Source organism: Podarcis pityusensis, assembly GCF_964106645.2.
Source record: "Podarcis pityusensis genome assembly, chromosome: 13".
Classification (NCBI taxonomy): Eukaryota; Metazoa; Chordata; class Lepidosauria; order Squamata; family Lacertidae; genus Podarcis; species Podarcis pityusensis.
Window position 1 is genome coordinate 41,172,946 of NC_138038.1, and position 14,120 is coordinate 41,187,065.

The window sequence follows — 14,120 nt, forward strand, 5'->3', positions numbered from 1 at the left end:
CCCTGGGAGTCAAACACTGTTCCTTCTTTCTGGCAATAAAGATACATTGGCAATAAAAGCAATAAATTGTTATTATTTCATGACAACCTGAATCAGCTCCCTGAGGAGGCCACCACACTCTGACTCAGGTTAACAGTTTGGCACTTAGGGAATCTCAGTATGCTAATTTGGGGAACTCACTCCTGTTTATTTCTGCTGTGGTGACATGAAGAATAATGGTGTCATTCACTGTCTTTGCAGAGGCTAATTTTTGTGTGATTTTTGAGGTGGTTATTAGTCTCTGGAACTTAGTCTTATTCATTTCTTCAATCTGCCTGTCAACAAAACTATAGTTTCATGGTTTGTAATGGGGTGGAGGAAGAGAGATGGGAATGGGGAAGGGCCACAACTCAATGCTAGACAATAAAGGCGTACCTTGGATCCGAACGCCTTGCGAGTCAAACATTTTGGCTCCTGAATGCTGTAAAGTGTGTTCTCATTAAAGAGAGAGCACGTGTTGCGGATGGGGCCAGACAAAACATCCTCAGTTGCCAGCCAGGCTGTTGCAAGGGAACTGAATTGATTGGTGACTGTTGTTACTGGGGTAAATTTGATGTTGCCAATTAAGGGGTGGAGTCAGAGGTTATTTATACTGGGTCCACAGCTTGTTCCTTTCTCTTTCGCTGTGGACACCGGATCAGCACCGGAGTGATTGCAGCGAGAGATTGGTTGTATAATCTTCCTTGGTTTTTCTTCCTCTTCTCTCATCCTTCCTTTGTTCCTTATTGATTCCTTAATTCCCTTTCTTTCCTTTATCTTAGTCTCTCACCTGGCTTATCCCTCTTGGCCTATCTCTCCCCTTGGGCAGTGGATGGGTTCCTGGCCCGGGTGGCCTAAGGCCCGGTGCCCGGCCGGGCTACAGGGCCTGGGCCAGGGGATCTACCTGGGGCTGCATCGTGGGTAGGGAGTGCGCAGGGCTGTGGGGCCCCTTAGAGCCGTGCCGCGCGTGGGCCTGCCCACCGCGTGGGGGTTTGCGATCTCTGGGGGCCGCTCCGCGGCCTAGAGGGCGTTTGGGGCCTTCCCCCTTCTGCTTCCCCCCTCAATTCCCGGGCCTTCTGGGCGCCGGGTTGGGTCCGTAGGGCGGCGGGTGACTTACCTCGTGGAGGTGGTCCTCTCTGGCCGCTTGCTTGGTGCTGCGCGGCGGCAGCTGTGGGTTCTCGGTGGTCGGCGGCGCTTCCGCCGTCGATCGCGGGCCGGGGGGGCCCGCGCCTACTGCGCCGCGCCGGGAGCCGCCTGCCTGCCGCGTGGAGGCCTGCGGGCTCCGGGCGTCGCTCGGTGGCCTGGGGAGGGGCGGCTAGGGCGTTTCTTCCTCCTCCGCCCTCTCCCGGGATAGCGCGGGTGGCGGCTGTGGGTTCCCGCTGGCCCCCGCTTTCAGCGTGTGTTGGGGGGCAGGGTCGAGGCCCAGCAGGCCGGCGCGGGTAGGGCGCTCGGCCTGCGGGGGGGGGGAACGGTTGGAGGCCCGCCATTTTAGGCATTTTGGCGGGAGCGCCATCTTGCCTCCTTCCTGAGTTAGTGGCGACATCTACTGGCCAGACCCTGTAATTGCAGGGCTGGCTGATATTGCAGTAGGTACAGAGATAGTCGACCCTTGGTGGTGGCCTCTAGTGGTGGACTGCGTATTTGCAAGTGATTTTTTTTGCTTGCTTTGCTGCTTGCTGACTGCTAATTTAGCTGTGTTATTTGGTTGCTGAACCTTAAAACATTAGTGGCGATTGGATTGTCATTTCCGGCTGGTGAATTTAATTTAATTTTAGTTTTTAAAATTTTTATTTTTATTTTATTTTATTTTATTTTATTTTATTTTATTTTATTTTATTTTATTTTATTTTATTTTATTTTATTTTATTTTATTTTATTTTATTTTATTTTATTTTATTTTATTTTATTTTATTATAGTTCGTGACTCAACCTTGTTGGTTGCTATATATTTGGTAATTAATTTTCTTATTTCCCACCAGTACTAGGAATGGCTCCTAAGAAGGCAGCAAGGAAGGCTGCGCCTACCCCCTCCGCAAAACGGCCTATAAAGGGCCCGTCCCAGGCCTTACGTTCTCCTGTGCCTGGCCAGTCGTTGAGACGTCTTCAATCCATGGTTTCTAGCTTGGCTGGTGACCCGGTGGCTCTGGCAAGGGCGGAGGCTGAGATGGAGGGCCTGATGCGTCGTTGCTCAACCCCTTCGACTTCATCAGCGATGCCGGCTCCTCTTGGGGGAGCTTCTTCGCCTGGATCGTCATCTAGCGAAGATGAGAGAGTATATTTGTCAGCCGGTGGTTCTTTACCTGACACGCAACCGGCCCGGTCCCAGGTCTTGCCTGGGTCCCAGGTCGTCACGCAAAGGGGGCGGGAGAGTACCAGGGTTGGGGCCAGGAGACGGACATCAACGCGGGGCCGCCCTGAGCGGGCCTCTCCTGGGCAGTCTTCAGTGGCACTGAGTCCGACTATGGGGCATTCACAGGTGGTCTCTTTTCAGTCAGTTCCAGGTGCTGTACAGTCCCCGGTCTTACCTGCGTCGCAGTCAGGCGCTGTGCAGCAAGGCGATGTTTCGGAGTCATCGGTTGAGGACAGCCTCCCTCTTCCTCCAAGGGCCTCTTCCGGTGGGCGCCGCCGCCACAAGAAGAGCTCCAAGAGGCGCTCCAAGCGCAAACGGAAGGACACTTCGTCTTCTTCTACAGGTACTTCTTCCCAGAGCTCTAGCAGTGACGAGGAAGCTTCCCTGAAGCTTTACTGGGGCTTTGGTGAGACCTCTGGGCTCCCCAAGTGGGTTTGGGAGCGGAGGGCAAACTCACACCGTGCTAAGTATGGGGCAGTGCAGGACTGTCAGGAAGGGGTCTTGGTGCCCGACGTTAAAGTCTCCACCAACTCAGCTAGGGACCTTATTCCTGGTGCCCATTTGTCTGCCAAATTGCGGTCCAGGATTCTGAATGGTCGTTATGTTGATATCTTTAGCCTAGCCCCCCCGCTTGATGGTCAAGAGCCTTTAGAGAAGGACTATGCTGCTTCAAAAAAGCGGGCAACTATAGCTAAAGCGGATAGGACCTTTGAGCGTTGGTTGGACAGTTTTCAAGTTTTTGCCGGCGTAGTTTCCGCAGCCTATCCTAGGAGGTCTTTGCATTTATGGGTTTACCTGTCCATAGTCCGCTCGGCCTTCACGATGGCCGGAGAGACTGCTGCATTGGCTTATGATCAGAATTTCAGGCGTAGAGCAGCCAAGATCCCCACTGCCCGCTGGGATCGAAAAGACCTGGATGTTTGGACCACTTACGTTGCCCCTCGCATCGACAAGAAGGCCCCTGATCAGCAGAAGTTTAAGGCGCTCCCTCAAAGGGCAGGTCGCCGGTTGTATTGTTGGGATTTCAACAAGGGTGCCTGCCAGCGGCAACCCTGCAGGTACTCACACCTTTGTGAGAAGTGCTCAGGGAGCCACTCGGCGTCGGTTTGTACAGGGGCGCGGCGACCCTTTCGCAAGGGTGGGGGCTCTCAGCAGCCCCCAAAACCCGCTCCCCAGGTGCCAGTCGCTGGAGCCGGAAAGTAGTGCCCTGTTCTCATTAGCCTACACTCCGGTGAGGCTGCAGCCGCTGTTGTCCTTGTTGGATTCATATCCTGACAAGGAGGCGGCGTCCTATTTGCGTGAGGGTTTTTCTTTGGGATTCAGGATTCCGGTGGCATCACCCCCGATAGCCGGGAATTTGGTTAACCAGAAATCTGTTAAAGACATGCCAGAGGTGGCGCGGAAAAAGATTAAAAAAGAACTGGCTTTGCATCGTATGGCCGGTCCTTTTTCAGCTCCTCCTTTTCCTAATTTGCATGTGTCACCCTTGGGTATAGTTCCCAAGAAAGCCCCGGGGGAATTTCGCCTCATTCATAATCTTTCTCATCCTAGAGGCACGTCAGTAAATGACGTGATTCCTCTGGAACTTTGTTCGGTGCGCTATGCTTCTCTTGATCACGCGATCAAGATGATACGGAAGTTTGGGCCTGGTGCCCTTCTAGCAAAATGCGACATTGAATCGGCATTTCGGCTGCTTCCGATCCATCCTGATGATTTCTGGTTGCTAGGTTTTCAGTTCGAAGGAGGATTTTATTTTGACAAGGCCATGCCTATGGGCTGCTCTGTGGCCTGTGCAGATTTTGAGCGCTTTAGTTCTTTTTTGGAGTGGGCCTTGCGTGAAAAAACTGGCCTGGATGGGGTCACCCATTATCTCGATGATTTTTTGGTCGCCTCAGCGAGCAATACGGGGGACTGCATTGTATTGTTGCAGGCATTTGCTTCCTTAACGGAAGAGCTGGGTGTTCCGTTGGCAGCAGAGAAGACTGAGGGTCCCTCAACGCAGCTTACTTATTTGGGTATCTTGTTGGATACCGTGGCCCAAACCTCCAGCTTGCCGGCGGATAAGATAATCACCCTACGACGTGTCATCGAGGAATTAATTCCCTTGAGGAAGGTCACCCTACGACAGCTGCAGTCGCTGTTGGGTCATTTGAATTTCGCCTGCAGGGTGGTCGCCCCTGGGCGGCCATTCTGCTCCCGCCTGGCTAGACTCACATCGGGTTTACAGGCCCCGCAGCATAGGGTGCGCCTGTCTAGCCAGGTGCGTGCGGACCTCAGTATCTGGATGGAATTCCTGGAGGAATTCAATGGTGTGTCTTTGTGGCAGGACACTTTGAACCTCCACAATGACTTCCAGGTGCATTCGGATGCAGCGGGGTCCCTTGGTTTTGGTCTGTTTTGGGATGGCAGATGGTGTGCCGAGCGTTGGCCTCCCGCTTGGCGTGGGAAAGCTATAACTCGGGATTTAACTTTTCTTGAGTTTTTTCCCATTGTAGTGGCCGTGCACTTGTGGGTTGAGCATTTCAAGGACCACCGAGTTTGTTTTTGGTCCGATAACCAAGCTGTGGTGAAAATACTAGCCAAGCAGGCGTCACGTTCTCCAAGGGTATCGGCCCTGCTACGGGTTTTTGTTCTACCTTGTTTGCGTTTTAATATTGTATTTTCTGCTCGTTTTGTTCCGGGCATATCTAATGAGATTGCTGATGCTCTGTCCCGTTTTCAGATGGAGCGATTCAGATCCCTGGCGCCAGTGGCTCGAGACCGTCCGGAAATTTTCCCGGATCATCTCTGGAACCTTGGCAGCACTTAGTTTTACAGGGAGTAGCTGCATCTGTTGCCCCCTCTACTTTGAGGTCTTATAAAAAGGCCTGGGCAGATTTTTTATTATTTAATGGACAGACGGTTGGGGAGGTTACTGCCCCCCATTCTTCCTCTCAGGTGCTCAAGTATTTGGCACATCTATTCCAGATGCGCCGGGCGGCCAGGACGCTGCGACTTCATTCGGCAGTCATTTCCTTTTTTAGCAGGGCATTTTTTAACAAGGATCCGTGTGGGAAGTTTGTGGTGCGCAGAGCTTTGGAAGGTTGGGGGCGTCTCACTCCCTCTAAGCCTATTCCTAGACGGCCTATTACATTAGAGTTGCTGGCGCAGATGCATACTAAATTGCGTAGCATCTGTTGGTCTAAATTCGAGGCCCGTTTGTTTTCTGCAGCTTTCTCATTGGCTTTCTTTGGGGCCCTGAGAGTAGGAGAGGTGGTCCTTGAGCCAAAGCGGGATGGAGGTTCCAGGGGCTTGTTGTTGCAGGACGTGAGTATGTCTCCGTCTGACTTGCAAATTAATATCAGAAACTCAAAGACGGATCAGCTGGGTAGGGGAGCTGTTATCAGGCTCCCGGCGTCTGGGGAAGGTGGCCCTTGTCCGGTAAGGGACCTTAAGCGGTACCTGGCCTTGCGACCAGTGGGTGAAGGGCCCCTGTTTATTCACGAAGATGGGCACCCATTAGTACGGCATCAATTCACTAAGGTGATGCGTAAAGCCATTGTAGCGTGTGGGCTTGAGGCTTCGGAGTTCGCGCCTCACTCCTTCCGGATTGGTGCTGCAACTACAGCCGCCCATTGGGGTTTATCCGTGAAGAGGATAAAGGACTTGGGTCGATGGAGTTCGGATGCTTTCAAAACATATGTGAGGAAATAATGTGGCTGTGTACTTACATTTCTGTTTTAACCCTAGGTCCGGGCACTATCCGTATCTGGATAGTGGGCCACAGTATTGTGCATTGGGCCGCTGACAGAGCTCGTCAGTCTGGATTGGGAGATGGCCTGGGCCTTCCACAGCACGTGCAGGTGTCCTGGATCTCCAGAAGGGGGATGCGTTGGAGGGAATTCTTGCCACTCATGAAAAGGCGTGTCCTCCTGCTTAGCCCACCTTCAGTGATTGTGGTGCAGCTTGGGGAAAATGATATGGTTTCTTTTCCTTGCTATACGCTGCATACTGTTATTTTACAGGACCTAAGGGAGTTAGCGGCTATGGTGCCTAATACAAAATTGATTTGGTCACAGTTGCTTCAGCGCCGCATTTGGTGGGGCAGTCCTTGCCCAGCGTCCACTGAGAAAGTTAGGAAGTGGATTAATTCCGCGGTGGGCAAGTTGGTGGTGAGCTTGGGCGGATGCGTGATTCCTCACCCTCGTATTTCCTTTAAGGAGGAAGTCTTATACAGGGCTGATGGGGTTCATCTTTCCACGTCTGGGAATGATTTATGGTTGGATGCAGTGGTGTCCAAGTTGAGGGTGTGGTTTGCTTTGTGAGTGGTTGGCGGCGAGCATAAGGGCTCGGGTAGCGGTTAGGCATTGGTTAAATTGGTTGGTGGAGGGGTATGGATTGGCTGTGCCTACCCCTCCAATGCTGCTGCGGAATGGGAATTCCGTTAAAGGAATTCTGGGGCTTACCATCCCCTTGTCCAAACCCCTGGAATCGGGTGCGGGCCGTGTAAGACCCCAAGGCGCATGCAGGGAGGAACTGAAGGGTCTGTAACGCAGCCCCAGTTGCCCTGCTTGTTCCTCCACACTGACTTACGCTGGAATCCGGGAGTCAGTGCTATCCCCCAAGGCGGGGGGGATAGCTAGTCATAACCAATGCCTACGCAACCACTCACAATTTTGTATGATAATAAAAGTTGTGGCCAAAATTATGCCAAAAACCTTAAACAAAAATTATGTGTGATGTGTGAGTTATTGGGGTAGGGATGATTTGGGGGACCTCAGCACGCAAAGCGTGTTCTCATTAAAGAGAGAGCACGTGTTGCGGATGGGGCCAGACAAAACATCCTCAGTTGCCAGCCAGGCTGTTGCAAGGGAATTGAATTGATTGGTGACTGTTGTTACTGGGGTAAATTTGATGTTGCCAATTAAGGGGTGGAGTCAGAGGTTATTTATACTGGGTCCACAGCTTGTTCCTTTCTCTTTCGCTGTGGACACCGGATCACCCGCCCGCCCTCCCTTGTTTGGGCTTCGCTCTGACCTTGCTATTGCCTTTCATGGGGTCGTCCGCCTTGGTGCGGGGGCCTAGTAGGAATTTTTCCTTTTGGCTGATTAGTGTGTGCCAATTGGGTTTTGCCTACTACATAGCAAATCGTCACAACTTGTAAGGTTGGCGGTTAGGCATTGGTTAAATTGGTTGGTGGAGGGGTATGGATTGGCTGTGCCTACCCCTCCAATGCTGCTGCGGAATGGGAATTCCGTTAAAGGAATTCTGGGGCTTACCACCCCCTTGTCCAAACCCCTGGAATCGGGTGCGGGCCGTGTAAGACCCCAAGGCGCATGCAGGGAGGAACTGAAGGGTCTGTAACGCAGCCCCAGTTGCCCTGCTTGTTCCTCCACACTGACTTACGCTGGAATCCGGGAGTCAGTGCTATCCCCCAAGGCAGGGGGGATAGCTAGTCATAACCAATGCCTACGCAACCACTCACAATTTTGTATGATAATAAAAGTTGTGGCCAAAATTATGCCAAAAACCTTAAACAAAAATTATGTGTGATGTGTGAGTTATTGGGGTAGGGATGATTTGGGGGACCTCAGCACGCAAACCTGGAAGTGATTGTTTCAGTTTGCAAACGTTCTTTGGAACCCAAACGTCTGACACAACTTCCCCAGCTTCCGATTGGCTGCAGGAGCTTCCTGCAGCCACTTGGAAGCTGTGCCTTGGATTCTGAACATTTTGGAAGTCAAACGGAGTTCTGGAAAGGATTCTGTTTGACTTCTGAGGTACCACAGTACTGAAGTAGATGGGGCAGTGTCTGACGGCAGTGTTGGGGAGCCTCATAACTACCTAATGAGGGAATTAGGATTACAATTTGAGCAAGGCTGTCATAGCCCTTTTCAGATTTTCCCTTGATATTTCCTGGGAAGTGGGTTATATAATAAGTCTGATGGAAAAAGGGAAAGCATGAAAATGCCCTGTTGAACTTTACACCGTTTCCTGTTTTTTCCACACAGAACAACCACCAAGAGCCACAGCGAGCCATGGCTGCCAAGGGGCCCTGTCCTTTATGGCTGCTCTTGGTTTTGCTCTCCTGGATGGTGCTGGGGACTGAAGCCTCCTGGGACTTCCAATCCTTCAAAGACGAGTATGTTGATTACCCGAAGACTGAAGTCAACGATTACTGCAACTATTTAAGAAGCGAAAGAGGCCTGAAATACTGACAATCACACACTTTCATTCATGTCTCCGACCAGGATCTTAAAAACATCTGCACTGTTTCGGACATACCAGTAACTGGTCCCATGTTGAGCTCATCTCCTGTTCCAACCACCATGTGTTTAAAATATTATTTGAGATACCTCGCATTTGACCTTACTAGGGAAATTTCCCTTTCATGTGAGAATGGATACCCAACTGAATTAAGATTTTGAATGCCATTGTTGCACAAGCAGACTTCTGCTCAGGCAAAAAACGTAAGCTACCATCCTCTCCGACACTCAGCAGCCCCCTACACTTTCCCCCTCCTGCACTGCATCCCTCTCAAGAAACCTCTCAAGGTAGTCCCCCAATCTTCCAGGACAGGTCTGGGCAAAGACAAGAGGATTGCAAGAAGGCGGAGTTGAAGAAGTGCTTTTACATAAGCAAATATCTGTTTTACCTGCTCACAGTCACCATTGGATTGCCACCAGGATTCCTTCCTTCTTGAGGGTGAAAAGGCCACTCTGATCACTTTGGGCCTCCACTTTGTCCCACCGCACATCTCCTACCTCGCTTTTCATCATATATATGTATGATCTCATTCCTTTTCTCATGATTCTTGCTGCTGTAGGATCAAGCAGTTATTTGTGGAATCCCTGGTTGCTTATTAAAACCCAGCCTCTTTTCTAACTCTTCCACCTTGTGTCTCAGATAAGCAGACAGCTTATATTCAGCTTTGTTCTCCCCCCTTTTTTTCTCTGTATCAATCTAGTTCTTTTAAAACTGAAATTATGTCAATAAAATATGAACATTAAAAATCCATGAAACTGTCTGTGGCTTTCTGGTCCACTTCCATTTGTTTTTCTCACAGCACTACCAGTTCCGTGCTTTGCTCATTCACCAAAATAATGTTTCCAAATTCCTTCCAAGTACCTGAATTTTAGATTTCAAGTTGTATTGGCTACTCTACTAAAAACCCCAAATTTCGGCACCTACAGAAGTCTCAGGTTCTCCTGTTCCCTACTTGTCAGGGATGTGGCTGAATTGAATGCCTGGGAAGAGTCTGACTCTGGAAAGGAAGGAATTGTGGGAATTTTTATATAATTTAGCAGAGTTTAAATGATCCCCTGTTTGAGTTTATGCAGTGACAAGTGGGTTGCTAACTTGCTTGAATCCTACCAATAATTATACCTTCCTGGTCGATAATCCCTTTCTGTCCCTCTTAAAGAAAACACACATGAATCTGAAGCATATTAACAGAAACTACTTTAGTTTCAGATTCCTTCTGCATTACATAGTTGTTCCTGAAGGCAGGCTTAGGCTTAGGTTTTATAACAGATAAACTATATACAGTGGTTACATACACTTCAGGTTACATACGCTTCAGGTTACATACGCTTCAGGTTACAGACTCTGCTAACCAGAAATATTACCTCAGGTTAAGAATTTTGCTTCAGGATGAGAACAGAAATCTTGAGGTGGCGGCGCGGCGGCAGCAGGAGGCCCTATTAGCTAAAGTGTTGCTTCAGGTTAAGAACAGTTTCAGCTTAAGAACGGACCTCCAGAACGAATTAAGTACTTAACCCGAGGTACCACTGTACTAGATAGTAGTGAATCATGAAAAGACTGCATCTGAGCAGTTACCAGTTAACACTCCTAGCAGCAACCGACCAACCAACCAACTGACAAAACTGCCTGCCACATAGAGGCAGTTAGTTCTCTCAGAATGTTGGGCTTGACTGACAGCTTTATATCCCACAGGAATGCCAGTACAGAGGGAGCCAGAGTCCAACTCTGGAGAGGAGGGACTTCAGCCACAGGCAGAGCAGGAGTGAACCTTCTAGAAGCTTCCAGAATCATCTGACACTTTCCAGTTTATCCCCTCAGGCTATAGAGCTGAATTCCATGTTAGGAAAAGGCTCATTCTATATCTGGAAACACTATTGCTTGGAGTTATCAATCAATGCATTGAGTTCCAAAACATGGATGTGTACCGATTAAAAAAAAAAAAGCAGCCATATTTACCTGATGGAAATCTACTTTGCATTTTGTACTGGGAGCTAATTCTTGTCAGTGGCTTCTCAGAACAGTCACATGACTCACAAAACTAGCTTGAGGACCTGAACGGACTCCAATGTTTATTTTGCTACATTCACAGTGGGTGCCAAGATGTTCGGAAACCAAGGCACAGCTTCCGATTGGCTTTGATTGCACAGGCGCACTGGAAACAATAGTGAAAGCCGCATTGGCTGTCCGGCTTCCAAAAAAAGTCCAAAAACCGGAAGGCTCAATTCCGGGTTTTGATCGTTTGGGAGCCAAAACGTACAAGTACAAAGGCATTTGAAAACCTTGGTACAACTGTACCATTTTGCTAATGCAAGCACATGAAGTTTTCAAGAAGGATAAAGCATTAGGAGAGATCTGTGAAGGTTCCAGTTCCATTTTGACCCGTTGAAGATGAGTTAATCACGTGTGTCAACTGTTTTAATTGGAAAGTCTTATGATTTGGGGCACCAAGACCACCCCTTCTTGGTGGATACAGCTTTTACCTCTAGAAATAATACTTTAATAAAATAATCATGCGTAATAATACAGTATTAAGAAAACACAGAATATAAAATAAAAATGAGAACAAAAATAAATCAATAACCCCCATCCCATGACACAGTGTCATAGCTAGCACTTTAAGTTGGGTCTGGAAGTGACTGCAGTCAGGCCAGGATTGGTGTAATACGACCAAACAGTCTTGAACTGGCCACTGAGTTCTGCACTAACTGAAGTTTCTAAATTGTCTTCAGAGGCAGCCCTGAGGTGAGCACCTTACAGTAATCTAACCTAGAGGTTGCGTAAGGTACAGGTAAAGGACCCCTGGATGGTTAAGTCCAGTCAAAGGCGGCTATGGGGTTTGCGACGCCCATCTTGCTTTCCGGCTGAGGGAGGTGGTATTTGTCCACAGACAGCATCTGGATTATGTGGCCAGCATGACTAAACTGCTTCTGGTGCAATGGAACACAGTGATGGAAACCAGAGCGCACAAAAACACCGTTTACCTTCCTACCTAACTCATCATGAACACCTCCCCTGTTCTCTTATAATGGCAATGGCACACACCTGAGAGGTGCCAGAATTGAGTTCCGGCGAGTTCCAGATGAAAAAAAGCCCTGTATTCATATACAATGTTTGATGAGTTTATGGTGAAACCGTGCAAATCAACAAGTGTACACTCTTTCACACAAGCAATTGACAGCTTGTACCAGTGTTCATTATAAGTTGTGAACAAATAACCTTCACAGAAGTCTGAGGCCTAATTAGGTAGTTTAACCTCCTGCTTCGTTTCAAGTAAAGGGTATTTCATCATGGTACAATACTTGACTAATTGATAGGACACCCATAACCACAAATACTTACCCTTTTACCGTGAGTTTCTTGGGTTTCTTTGCAAGGTTACCCTTCCGCTATTCATGCGATCTTCCTGCGGTAAATACCGTATTTTTCCATGTATAAGATGCCCCCCAGGTATAAGACGCCCCCTATTTTGGGGGACTAAATTTAATGAAAATAAGGAAGGGTGCCCAAATTTGTTGAGCTTTTTTTAGGGGGAATTGCACATGCGCCATCACCCCAGCAGGGCCATTGCTGGGGGTTGGCAAAGTGGGCAGCCGCTCCCCCTATGCCACTGCGGGAAATGCTCCCTAGAGTGCACGCCTCCCACAGAGGCATGGGGGGGGGGAGTTGTGAGCCTGCCAACCAGCTGGATGGCGGCACACGGATCCCCCACCCCCACTTATCCATGTATAGGATGACCACAGTTTTTTTACATGATTTTTGAGTAAAATAAACCTTGTCTAATATACGGAAAAATACAGCATATTTATTCCGAGTTTCAGCCTTTGGAGATGTCTGGAGAGCTACAGCTTCTTCCTTGTGCTTGATCGAGGCCTTGAGGGTAGGAGGTGACATTTGTTCAGTTGTGTGTCCATCTATGTGTGTTTGTGCAAATCAAAGATTGGGATCAAGATGAATGCTGAAAAAGCTATGGCATTCTAGTAACATCCCTCCATAAAAGTAAAGAGCCAGTTTTTCAGGTAACAAATGGGAGCTGGGGCAGTCTGATTGCTGCAACGACAAGAGAATGTCATTTCCTTATTTGGGAGATCCAATCTTTAGCCTTTCCCAGAAACATTAAGAACATAAAATAAGCCCCACTGGATCAGCCTAAAGGGCCAACTAGTCCAAAATCCTGTTCTTTCTGCTCAGTGAGTTCCTGTGTCTTACTTTATCTCTGCTCAGGTGCATTTCTCCCCAGTTCCATATAATGTTCCAAGAGGCCAACTGAGGCTGGCCCAGCAGTCTATGCCAGGCATAGGCAAGCTCCGGCCCTCCAGATGTTTGGGACTACAATTCCCATAATCCCTGACCACTGGTCCTGTTAGCTAGGGATGATGGGAGTTGTAGTCCCAAACAACTGGAGGGCCGGAGTTTGCCTATGCCTGGTCTATGCCATTGCTTAGTGATCCAGCTTGAAGAGGAGAAATGTGTGTCTGTTGCTGAAGAGGCATCATGGAGTAATGTTTCCTGAAAAAGGCACCCACATAATTGATTCAGGAGACTACAAGGGGATGCTGAAGGCTTTATACCTCACAGTTGGTGGAAGGCATGGATGTGCTGAACAGATCGTGGCCAGCAGGTCTCCTCTACTCTTTCCTTCCAACTCCTTTTCTGGTTTGAGTGCCGAAAAAGGAGCGACAAGAGAAAGTAGCAATCATACCTGTTGCTCCCTATCGGCCCAAGAGATCACTGTATTCTGAGATAGTATAGCTAGTCGTAGCCGCATCATGGACTCATTCTTGAAATGCCGCCTGTGGGGATTCTAATCACGGCAGAGAAGGTCAGCATGGGGCAGGGAACCAATTGCACATTGCTTTGGGGTGGGTCTAACTACGCTTTGAGCATAGGTTGGAGGCTCAGAAATGCTATCCTGGGCTCCTTTTCAAGATCTGCCTTCAGGAAATTTTCATGTTTAACTAGGTGGCAGTAGCAGCTCTTGCCAACATGCACTGCCCAGTTTAGGCATTCATAGTCGGTGAATCAGATATTGACAGTGGCATCTGTCACTCTGCCCTAGCCCACCCACGCTGGACATAGACGGGGCTTTCCCCTCCCCCCTGCAGCAAGGGCTCATGGGACAGATTTTTCCCATGAGCCCATAACACAAAGAGGGTATACTGGGCAAAACCTTGCCCAGCATTGTGCTGCAGTCTATGGGCCACAGAGCCTCTGGGAAAAGGCATCCTGTGCTTCCTGGGCACAGAATGGGGCTTAAGAGCATGTCAGCAATTTACGAATGAGTGTGTTTCTGGCTCTCAGGCAGATAATTTGTCTTTCTGCTGTCTTACATCAGTTCTACTATAAAGGGGTACACTTGAAATTATGTCTGGCCTGCTGCTAAACAAATAAACAGTGCTAGCCCTCCAAAACTGAAGCCAGTTTTGTGATTTACATGAGTGTTCTGGGAAGCCATTGATGGGAATTAGTGCCCAATACAAAACACATGGTGGATTTCCTTCCAGTACAGTGG

General features: G+C 48.9%; 1 protein-coding gene across 1 annotated transcript; it reads left to right on the forward strand.

The window, feature by feature from the left end:
* Window positions 1–2,005: 2,005 nt before the first annotated feature.
* LOC308461640 (uncharacterized protein) lies at window positions 2,006–6,672 on the forward strand (the record flags this gene model as incomplete). The annotated part of the gene is made up of 2 exons (XM_080978712.1): window positions 2,006–2,711; window positions 6,098–6,672. 2 exons carry the CDS (start codon window positions 2,006–2,008, stop codon window positions 6,670–6,672), a joined length of 1,281 nt encoding a protein of 426 aa, XP_080834838.1.
* Between the last annotated feature and the right edge of the window lie 7,448 nt (window positions 6,673–14,120).